The sequence below is a fragment of the Sinocyclocheilus rhinocerous genome, unplaced genomic scaffold (genome assembly GCF_001515625.1).
Source record: "Sinocyclocheilus rhinocerous isolate Xijiao unplaced genomic scaffold, SAMN03320098_v1.1 scaffold539, whole genome shotgun sequence".
Classification (NCBI taxonomy): domain Eukaryota; kingdom Metazoa; phylum Chordata; class Actinopteri; order Cypriniformes; family Cyprinidae; genus Sinocyclocheilus; species Sinocyclocheilus rhinocerous.
In genome coordinates this window covers 1,104,122-1,116,301 of record NW_015653003.1, presented here as the reverse complement: position 1 = coordinate 1,116,301, position 12,180 = coordinate 1,104,122, and the positions used below count along the sequence as shown (strand labels likewise).

Below are 12,180 nucleotides of genomic sequence, written 5' to 3'. Positions count from 1 at the left end.
AGATATACTCCATTTGATTGCGTGCGCGAACACAGGCAGCCGATGCATGTGCATTAAAATGTTTTGTCTTCGTCCAGTGTCTGCGCTATTTCTCTCCAGGAGTTATGACTGCTAAAAATGTCATTGTACTGTTTTGAGCTTGACTTGCTGGTATCTCGTAACCTCCTCGCTCAAGCTCTCGTTGTCGTGGGCATCCATTATTGTTGCAATCTTCAGTAGACTGTTGTCACTAATACTGTTTTTTGCCTACTATATAGTGGCAAAGTGTGCATATTCCAACCTAGCATATGCGCACAAAAAATTTGAACATTAACATTAAAATTTCCCTTTATCTACATTTTTACAAAAAACGTAACTATATATGCAATTCACTACAGTTTCTAGCTGAAATGAACACTAGTGGCAATAAAACATCAAAAAACTTTTATTCCTTTTCACACAAATTGTAATTATGGGGCAGATTATCTATTAATAAAGACTTATTTTTGTGTGGCTACTTGCATAACACATTGTTACGACCTCAAAACACTTTTACTATAGTGCATGATTTCTAAACTAATATAATTTGACATTTGCATCACATAATATTCTCCATAAATGGCTTTTCTGATCTAGTAAACTTGCTCGGTAGCTCACCTGGTACAGCATTGCACTTGTCCAGTGAAACACAAATCATGATAAAACGGTTCAAAGACTTGTAGAAGCAAGCTAAAATGGCATGGTTGCTTTAGCAAATGTTTTATGACACTTCTGCTTTTTTTTTTTACTTTATTGGTTAGATTTAGTTTAGTATAGGTGGCACATTAGTATTAAACTTTTAGCGCCAGTCACCAGACATTTCATTTCTGAACTACTGCAATATGTACAACAACAAATAACATAACAAAATGTTGGCAGATTCACATTCATCTGTTTTCTGATAAAACTGAACCTGCTTTTGGCACCACTTACTGGACATTTCACGATGAAAGTGTCTCAAAACGTGCAAGAAAATGTAATATCATTTTACAGAAACGTCACCATATAGGCAGATTTTTCCAGTTAGACTGGGTTGGCATATTCAGATGTATTCATTGTAACTATTAGTAACTAATTCTGACCAGGGTCGGAAGGGGCAATATTGATTAAGGGGCAGTATTGATTTCCAGGGGCATTTTTTACATGCATTTATAATTACCTTATTAATTGTATCTGTGTTGTCTTTAATGTCAAATATTTACATTTAACCAGTTACTTCGATCAATCAGAATACTTTAAACTGTTAACAATAACAACAAATTGTTTAAAATTGTATATAAATTATATTTTTAAAAAACAGGAACTTTACAGTGTAGGGGTGCAATATTATGACAAAAATCATTAATGTCTTGCGCTTGATTTTGTAATACTGATTATTAACATTGATTAATAAAATACATTTCTATAATTTTTTTTGTGTTTGGGGAAACGTCAAATCATATTTTGGCTATACAGACAAATGTGCCAGTTCATGACGTTCGTGTAGTTTAGCGCTTAGGCTGCAAAATGGCTGCAAAATGAATCACTTAATTCCATCTTTTCTACATTTCGTTGCTTATGTTGAGAGAATTCGCAAGCGCGCAGAATTCAGTCAGTGAGCGCACACACTGGACAAAACTGGCCACACACTGGCGCACACACTTTTTTTTTTTAAATTTCCGACCCTAATTCTGACCATGTGGATTTTTGTCTCTATGCTGTTCCGAGTGCTTCTCTGATGTTTTTGAGTCATTAGGTGTTCCACTATCTGCTTATACATAACCTATCAATGGAGAAGTGCCATTGTCATGCAAATCAAGAGCTAAAATTGTGTGGGAGCTAAGCCTACTCATATCTCTCTTTGCGCTCCCTTTCACTTACTCTCTCACTCAAGGTAAATGCTACATAGTATGTGTAAATATAGCATAATATTCTAAGACCCTCATGAACCTCCCATGTAATCTCTCTACAACACCCTCAGGCCACATACATCACTTCCTTTCTCTCACTGCTTCTCTTACACTACTCAATCATCTTAAAGCTGCCACTGTAAGGGGTAAAGAGACCAACTCCGGCTCATTTAACAGCCTCTTTACAGCTCTTCTTCAAGTTGGCAGTAAGTCTTAAAAGTCTCTTCCTCGTGGTTTGAACTCTCCATATTTGAAGGATTGTTCAACGAAAGAAAAGTTTGGCACATATTTGTTTATTCAGTGTTTTTAACAGTCAAAATTGTTAGCAAAGAAGCATAATATGGTGATAGTGATAAAGGCTCAAATGAAAAATCCACTCAAAAGGTCGCAGCCTGCCGCCTCACCTCACCTGATAGCTTGAGTAAACAATTTAATTGGAAGACTGACGGTATTATAATTTCAGTTCATATTTTCTGTGATAGGTACGCAATCCAGTTTTGGCTGCGTACCTTAACTGACCCAGCCAAATCTTGAAAAACAGAGTTTCAAACTAGACTTCAGTATTGGGAACGTGTCTGATTCTGTAACTGGGGAGTTCTGTAACAAAATGTTTTTTTAGCAGCAGATGTACTTGGAATTGATAAGAGGTCTGCTTCCCTGTGATTGGAGGAGCCACAGGAGGCAGTCGGGTGTTTGCAGTGATATCAGTATGAACTAGCTGTATAGGGGTTCAGAAACCATTCGGCCAGCACAGTATTATAGTAATCTAGTCGAGACATCCTCTCTGTGGGAATCTAAATAAAACATGTCCAGGTCTTTTGTCAAAGAAAGAAAAATCATATTTTCATAAGGAAACTTAATAAAAAAAATTCAAAACTAATTAGGACCATTCACATGTTTCCATATACATATATATGTATATGTATATGTGAAGAGTGAAAAATTTAAGGGGGTCTGAATACTTTCCGTACCCACTGTATATATATATGTGTGTGTGTGTATAAAAGAATTTTGCATTGCAATAATAAGTGTTTATTATAATAATTCTCATGAAAATGTCACAATGCACAAAATATTAATGGTCCTTTTCGTTATGCAGGATGTCTTATTCTGTCTCTTGTTTCTGGGGTGAATTATGACATGGACATAATAGTTTGATGAAATTCACCTCACACCAACTCCTTTAGTTTGATTTACTACCACTTGCGCTATGTGAGAGTTCACCTCAGTTCAAGGGCACATACATTGTAGATTGAAGGACTGAATATTTTATATGTGAGGCTGTATGTAATTGCTGAGAAAGACTCAGTCAAACACGGGCTGATGGAGGAGGGTCATTCCTTGCTTGATATGTGCTATGCAGACACATTAGAGGTTTGACACTGTTAGTCTGATTTAGTGCGAGTATGACCGATTACCTCACATGCTGATTTTAAATGGTTATTTTTCCCCATTTGTGTGACAGTAACAAATTACCTTTTTTGAAATACACCAGAGACTGTTCGGATGCTAAACTGAAGTTTCCCACATATTTTGATAAACTGGAAAGTAGTCTGCTACACTAAGCTACTAATAAAAGCAACTTTGAAGCTCTTTATATAGATAGATAGATAGATAGATAGATAGACAGACAGACAGACAGACAGACAGACAGATAGATAGATAGATTTTATTGGGATATATGTACACTAAATGTATTTATTTTAAACAGAAAACTACATTTTAACCCAGTAAATAAACAGTGATAAAATTCAGTGGTTCTCTGCAGGGGCTTCAGTCAATCAGTTTATGTGAACCGGTTTATTTACATGAACCATCTAACTTTTTTAGGCCATCCAAGATGTAGATGAGTTTGTTTGTTCATCTGAGCAGATTTGGAGGAATTTAGCATTTCATCACTTGCTCACCAATGGGTCTTCTGTAGTGAATGGGTGCCGTCAGAATGAGAGTCCAAACAGCTGATAAAAACATCACTGTAATGAATGTCCACTGGAGGCAAGTTGAATGAGAACCCATGTGCAGTTTAACAAAATCCAAAAGTGAGCAGAAACACAGTGAACAAGATCTGGCTTGGCAAAAACATGAACAAACTCACCAAACAGTGGATTACATGAACAATACATGACAAACTAACATGGCAAACATGAGGGCTTAAATTCTTAGAAGAGGGCAACACATGACTATTACAACCAATGAACAACCAGAACACATAACCACATGACATGACAATGAACCAAAACAGACATGACATTCACAGTAATCTGCAACTAATCCACACGATTCCAGTCCATCAATTAATGTCTTGTGAAGTGAAAAGCTGCATGTTTGTAAGAAACAAATCCATCATTAAGGTATGTTTAGCTTCAAAATGTTGCTTCTGGCTAAATTACGAGTCCATAATCTATAATATTGTTTTCTCCAGTGGAAAAATCGTCTCGTTTGAATCAGGAGAGAAATATGCACAGATCAAGCATTGTTTATAAGTGGAAACAGTCCAAAACTGTTTTCAACAAATAGGTTGGTGGATACTGATGTAAGAGGACAACAGCATATGGATTTTTTCACTGGAGGAAGCGTTATTGTGGATTATGGACTTGTATTTTGGCTTAAAGTTAAAACGCCTTATTAATGAATTTGTTTATTACAGACATAGATTTTCGCTTCACAAGATGTTAATTGATGGATTGGAGCCGTATGGATTATGATGTTTTTATCAGCTGTTTGAACTCTCATTCTGATGGCACCCATTCACTGAAGATTCCCTCTTTTATGAACTTCCATTCTTTGTTTGTTCAGCCTTTGCTTTGGTACATTAGAAAGTAAAGCACTGTCTCTTTCAATGGCTTTTATACTTATATTTTCAGATTGCATCTCTAAACTAATTGCATCTCCAACATCCTGGAGAATGATGCATTAACTCCTCCAGCTAATTGCCTCTGTGAGGTTTTAATTCAGAAATGATTGTATTTGCTCTGTTTGTTTTTGACATGCACCAGTGAACAATAGCAAAGCAGGGGGAGGTAAGGAGAGAGACAGCTGATGAATGAGAAACAAGAACAAATGTCTTTCGTATGAGAGCAAGGCCATGATCATCGCAGCTGCATGTGTGGAAGCGCTCAACAATCAGACTCATGAGGCCTTCATCCCACTGCCGTCATTTCTTTGACTTTATCCAGGGACGGCGCACAAACAGACGAATAAACAGTACAGTCTGTGATCAGCCTGTGAAGCCAGATGCTTCCAGTCAGAAGATTTTCACTTGTTGACTAAATTGTTGTTCTTTCTGTAATTCAGCTGGACCGCACTGAGGTGATCAAGAGTAACCTGAATCCGGTCTTTGCCAAAGTCTTAATGCTGGACTACTACTTTGAGGAAGTACAGAAACTGCGTTTTGAAGTCTACGACATTCACGGAACTCACAGTATTGGAACGCGAGACGACGACTTCCTGGGTGGTGTGGAGTGCACGCTTGGACAGGTGATGTTTTCCTGTGCATTTTATGTAATATTGCTAAAATACACCATGTGACCAAAAGTATGCTCTCCTAAGTAACAGCCATATGGCAAAAAAAATAGTAATAAAATAAAATAATGGCAAAAATATATATTTTTATATGCTAAATATCTGTTGTAAACAGTGAAGCCCAATGAAATATATTTTATGTGTGTATTATATTCATATACCAAAATATATTTCAAAATGTATTTCAGGGGCAAAAAATACATTTCCGATCTTACAGTAGCCAACATTTAGTCTAAATGCAAATGTGGATAGAATATCTTGCTAGAGATCAAAACTAGACTTTCAATGATTTAATATTTTTACATTTTTATATAGTTTTTTTTACATTGTAAAATATATTTATTGCTTATTTTTATTCAGATGTGTTATGTTCACATTTTTCTTCAAATGACATATGTGAATGTACATTAATACATACATACATGTCCTCCTGACTACCAGAAAAAAAAAAGTTTTGTGAATTGAGTATTATGTCATTACATTGTTTAGAGCATAAGAAAAAAAATGGAAAAATATATATATATATATATATATATATATATATATACTCCCAAAAAAATATTGATAGAAAATATATTTACATATATTTACAAATATTTTTTTGCCCACTTCTTGGCTTATTTTGAAACATATGAGTGCTTTTGAACTATTATTTGTTTTTAAACATTATTAAACAAAAATCCTTTAAACATTTTAATTTTTTCCATAGATAGTGGCCCAAAAAAAGATGGTGAAACCTCTGTTGCTGAAATATGGAAAATATGCTGGAAAATCCACTATCACTGTGAGTTGAAAAAAAAAAAAAAAACCTACACACATAATTATTTTTTCATTGCTGCTGTACACATTTACACATTCACTGAAAGCTCTTGTGGTAGAGGTTTCATCTGTCATCACTTAATTTTAGCATCCACAAAGGCGTTTTGGTTTTGTTTACAGAATAACTAAAAGACAGTTTAAGTCACTTTTCTGGAGACACACTCCCAGATAGTCAGATGAGGATGAATCTGTGTATTTGCAAAATGAAAGCAGACACTGTTTGCCAGGCCAACTCACCATTCGACAATAACCAGAAATGTCTTTGACAAAAATTCATGTGTATGAGAATCACTGTGTTCAATTAGACAAAATCAATCACTTTTAGTATCAAGGGTGTAAAGGACTGCTGCAAGAACGATAACTATAAAGGTAACAATAACAATAACTGTATAAACTGATTGGGTGGATTCTGATTGGCTGACAATGCTTTATCATTCATCAGCAGAAAACAGTCTCTCTTAAAATGATTCCAACAATATCATACTTCAAGCGAAAGCCATACTTCAAGCGAAATTGAAGACTGAACTGGTATGACGTCATTTCAAACAAAATCAGGCTAAAACAAAGTTTGTTTGGAGTTTGTTTTGGGAGGTGGAGACAGCTTGCCAAAAGGGAACTTTCCAAAAAAGTTCTGGTAAACACCTTTGATCTGTGGCGATTGTTCTGGGGCTCCATCCTCTTTGACGTGGAAATCTTCTCCAGTGCGAGGTCAGACACGAGCAAAAACATGAACACACTGCAGAGCTGCTTTATAGTAGAAACTGAAGTTCTAATTCTAATTGAAAGTGACACTGACATTGTTTAATACTGTAAAACTGCTTGCTTTAAAGCAGCCTGTTGTATAAAGTGCGATTTAAATGAATGCAATGTGACTTTTGTCTTTAGGTGAATATTGAAAAAGAACTTTGTTGTGAGTATATCTAGGCCTTTATATTTGTGGATTTCCCTATTCACATACAACTAGAATGATTATTAAAAGTTTATAGTTATTATAGTTATCATGATCAGGGATGGGCAAAGATACATCAAAATGTATTTTAAAATAAAATACCAAATACCTTAATTTTAAGTGTATCAAAATAAACTACAAAATACAGCAGCCACACCAAGTATTGTGGTGGCAAATTACTGAATGAAAAGGCTTTCTGTTACCACATGTAAATGTCTAAAACGTTTGTTTATTTGAGAAATATATCTAACCAACTTCATCTAACTGCAATAAAGACAGCAAACAGTGCGCGAGAGTCGCGGGAATCAATGACTGCAGTGCTCCGTTTTCAACTCCTGCCTCGACTTCAAGCGGCAAATCTTGCCGATCGGTATTCGGTAAGTTCGTTTGAGATGCCAGACGCCTCTACCTGAACGAGGACGAGAATAGACAGCAGCAGTCATCCTCTAATCGTATTTGTGGCAGTTGTACAAGCTAGTTGATAAAACACAACAACCGATTAACTATTAAAACTGATTGGCTAATGCTATTTTTCCCCTTGTCAGTGCTCTTTTATTCTTTCATGTTAACTGACGGCAAATCTGAATGATGCACTATTTTAACTTTAATCAACATGTACAATTGACCATGACATCCTCACCTTATCTTATTCCAGAAAAGTCACTCACCCAATACTGAATGGAGTTGTACAGCTGCAGCTCACGTGATGAATGTTGGGGTTGGGGGAGGGGGTGTGTCTGAACTAAATCAGCACCCTGATAAAGAGGTTGACTGGCACAAAGTATTTTATGTATTTTGAAAATACAAAAATACTAATCTTAAATGTATTTAAATACAAATTACATTTGATTTTTGCCGAAGGCTTTCAAATACAAAATACAAAATAGTATTTTGTATTTCAAATACGTATTTTAAATACATGTATCTGAAATACTGCCCATCCCTGATCATGATACTTTTATAGTTATAATGTGAAGGGCCTAACTACAGCTGGGTTTTTGGCATCTATACCCACCCCTTTACAATGCACATTTTTTTGCATTATGAGATGCCACTCTGAAGTGATATTCATTCATCTATAGGTCCACCCACATTTTTTAAAGTGCCAACTAAATGCCAAATCATGCCCACGTCGCTCATCACTAAACTCAGAGGATGACTGCACATTACAAAATGAGTGATTTTTTTTCTATTACTTCTGGAATGAAATGCCACTTTAAAATATTTCTTGATACAGTTGAGTGAAACCGCTAGTTCGTGTGATGCCTGAGAGATAGATAATGGCGAATCTCTAACACTGGTGCATTAAAAAGTCATCAGGTTTCAGGAATAAGGTCTAACCCGTGTAAAGGACTTTTAATATAACTCTGTGTAGTTTGGGTTGCAGTGCAGGCGGTTTGACCTCTAACTTAAATTCTGCTGTTTTCTGGGCTCATATCATATGACACCAATCAGACTCTGGATATTCTTACAATATCTGCTAATATGGTGTAAAATAATGTAGACTATCAGTTTCAGTATGGGAAAATAGTATTTCAGTTACAATATCACAGCTAGTTCAACTCAATTCAAACAAGCCAAACACACACACAAAAAAGTACATTAAAAAAGTGATGCCCAAAGTTATTTTTGCATGTTTCTATTGCCGGCAGACAAGGTTAATCCGTAAGACAAAACGTAATACCACATCCTTATCAAAGGTGTTGATTCTCTGCTTTCTCATCAGTTTTAACAAAGTTTTTCCTGACCACACTGCAGACTAATGGCCTTTTCATGTTGAAACACCTACAGCAGGGACTGTTTTTGCTGGACCCCCTCATTGTATTACACTCTGGTTGTAGATTTCTAATGCTGACGAAAACACATTTTGATCTGAGGTGAGACAAAATGGGATGACTTAACCGCCCTTAACAAACTAGTAGAGGTCAAACTAGCTCTTAACAAACTAGTAGAGGTCAAAGACAACTCCATAAATAGCTCCCTTAATCAGTGTTGTTCACATTAAATTACATACTAAAATGTTTCCAGAAACAGCAATTACAGTTAGTAATTTAGAACATTTGCACTCAAGACTGATCGAGTTTCTCTTCAATTTTTACTTATCTTTTTTAATTGAATGAATGGACAGTGGATAGTTGGTTGGAAAAATGGATGGATGACAGATGAATGAATGGATGGATGAATGGGATGGGCATATGGATGAACAGATGGATAGATGAATGGATGGACCGGGTGGGTGGAGGGACAGACAGATGGAGGATATGGGCTGGACAGATAAACTGATGAACAGATAGATGGATGGGATGGATGGATAGATTAACTGATGGACAGATGGATGGATAGGCTGGACTGGGTGGACAGATGGATGGATGAATGGACATACAGATTGATTAATGGTATGGGTGGATGGATGAATGGATGGACGGATAGACAGACGAATGGTGGCTGGATTGACTAGGCTGGGCAGAAGGACTGATTTGGATGGATGGATGGATGGATGGGATGTGTAATTGGATGAATGGACAGACGGATGGATGGATTGGCTGGGTTGGGCTGATGGGCGAATGGGATGGGTGGATGGATGGACAGGATGGACGGAGAGCTGGATGGATGGATGGATGGACAGGATGGACGGAGAGCTAGATGGATGGACGGATGGATGGTCTGGGCTGGACAGATGAATGGTTGAACAGATGGATGGATGGATGGATGGGATGGATAGGCTGGGCAGGAGGATGGATTGATGGATGGATGAATGGAAAGATGGATGGATGGACAAACAGATAGACAGATGGATGGATGGATAGATAGATAGATAGATAGATATGTAGATAGATAGATAGATAGTTAGATTCCACATAGAGTACACATAATAACAGTATGTTAGCTTTGTCTCAGCTAATCTCTATCTTATTTCCCAAGATTCACGCAGAAGAGATTTCTGGGAACAATGGCTATTTGGAGCTTTCCTTCTGTGCCAAGAAGTTAGATGATAAGGTAAGGAGTGATGTTTTTCGTTTTCCATTTAAAAAAAAAGATTGTCAGGCACTACTCACCAGAGTTTACACTCAGTGTGTTTTGGTTTTAAAGTATACCTAGTGACAGAAAATGATATTCTTTGTTTGTAAAGTAGTGCTTTTTGACCCTTTGAAACCGATAATTGCAGCTGCCAAAGAACTTTTCAATTTGCCTTTAATGTTTTGACTTCTCAGTTTCGGCCCCGTTAAGAGCCATTAGGGCTATTATGGCTTCATAAAACCCCACTCTCTTTTTTTGGCTTTGGCATAATGTTTGAAACCCTATTTATTCAGCTGAGGTTTCCTAATGAGAATGGAAGCTCTCTGGATAGTGAGGGCTAACAGAGCTGAAGCGCTGAGGGAGCGTAGGGTGGCTGACTGACTCTCTGTGTGCAAACAGCCTCTCCCACACAGTGCGGCCCACGGCGCAGCTCTCTCCGTGCCCTGTAGTTCTGCAGGTGTCTACACTTCCTGCTGCGCTGCCGCACAGTACACAAACGCCTCTGCAACCCTCGTCCTACTCTCAGCACTCTTCTCATCTGGTTCTCCTACTCTTTCCTCTTGTTTCTCTCTCCCTTTTCCTCTTTCATATGCTGCTGTTCTCTTCCTCTAAGCCTGGGGCAACATTTATGCTCATCGGTTATCTTCAAAACACAGCTTTTTTGTTCGTTCCTCATCAATTTTGTCTGACTTTCATGAATTCATACATCTCATGTAATGAAGGGAAGCAGCAAATCGATAGTCATGACTTGTTCGCTCAAGCTTCACATCCCCTCAACCCCACATTAGGTGGGAAAATCAATATATTGTCTATTCATCCTTTTACAGTGAGACAGAAATGCTATTTGGCATCTGTACCAGAACAGAAAGCGCAGGCTGCGATTCTGATTGGAGACGCTTATACAGTGAGCCGAAGCACCCACGTAAACCATTGTCTGACTGTGATTTTGCCAACTAGGACGTGTTCCTGTATCAACATCTTTTGCTGGTGCTGGAACAATAGTCCTGCACTCTCAGAAAAAAAGGTACAAAAGCTGTCACTGGGACCTTACTTACCACTGAAAGGGTGCATTTTAGTACATATTTGTACCTAAATGGTACATAATAGTTCTTTTTGAAAAGGCACTGCCCTAGTGACAACTTTTGTACCTTTTTTTCTGAGAGTGTGTCAAACTATCTTCTCCTAAAATCAAATGAAAATGATCAGAATGGAAGGTCCCAAACCATTAAACGGAACCTAAACTCTGATTTGGTTTGGTACAATAATTTGTCATTGGGGAAGGATCCTTACTTTCTACCTTATTTACCCCTTAAAGGGTGCATTTTAGTACTTTAAAGGTACATATTTGTACTTAAAGTGTACATATTAGTACCATATAATGTGTCAAACTATCTTCCCCTAAAATCAGATGGAAATGATTGGTTGATCAGAATGGAAAGTCCCAAACCCTTAAACTAAATCTAAACTCTGATTTGGTAGGAATGAATGTTTTTGAAGGGTCAACAAAGCAGTTAATTCAGGAACTTGTTCTACTTGAGGTCACAAAATGGGTGTTACACTCTCAGAAACAAATGTGCCAAAATTGTACCTTTAGGGGTACAACAACTTGTTACTGGGGCAGGACCCCTAAAGGCAGGGCTGTACAGTGCGACATATATGTCGCACGTGCTACGAAAAAACTGGTCTGTGCGATGAATAAATTTACCACTGTAGCACGCGTGCGATACAGTTTTGCATGTTCATAACACAGCCGCTTAATAGTGTGAAGTGATTTCTTGTGCTTGTTTATGTGTGTGAGATTGATTATACTTGGTAGTTAGGGGTGTGCGATATGACGATTTTTGATCTTGGACGATTAAAATGTCTCCACGATCTGCTTTTGAAGAAATATCGTTGTATCGTGCTACAGCGCACATTCTATCAGCTGCAGACAGTTCTGGCACCTCCCTCCGTCTCAATATAATG

General features: G+C 37.4%; 1 protein-coding gene across 2 annotated transcripts in view; it reads left to right on the top strand.

Annotated features, from left to right (window-relative positions):
- The window catches only part of LOC107715467 (copine-7-like), a 54,578-nt gene that overhangs the window by 8,046 nt on the left and 34,352 nt on the right, over positions 1-12,180 (top strand). For both annotated transcript variants that reach the window (XM_016521616.1, XM_016521615.1), the window contains exons 2-4: positions 5,202-5,384; positions 6,139-6,213; positions 10,120-10,194. In XM_016521616.1, the coding sequence (XP_016377102.1) occupies positions 5,202-5,384; positions 6,139-6,213; positions 10,120-10,194 (333 nt within the window). The remainder of the gene's footprint in view (positions 1-5,201; positions 5,385-6,138; positions 6,214-10,119; positions 10,195-12,180) is intronic.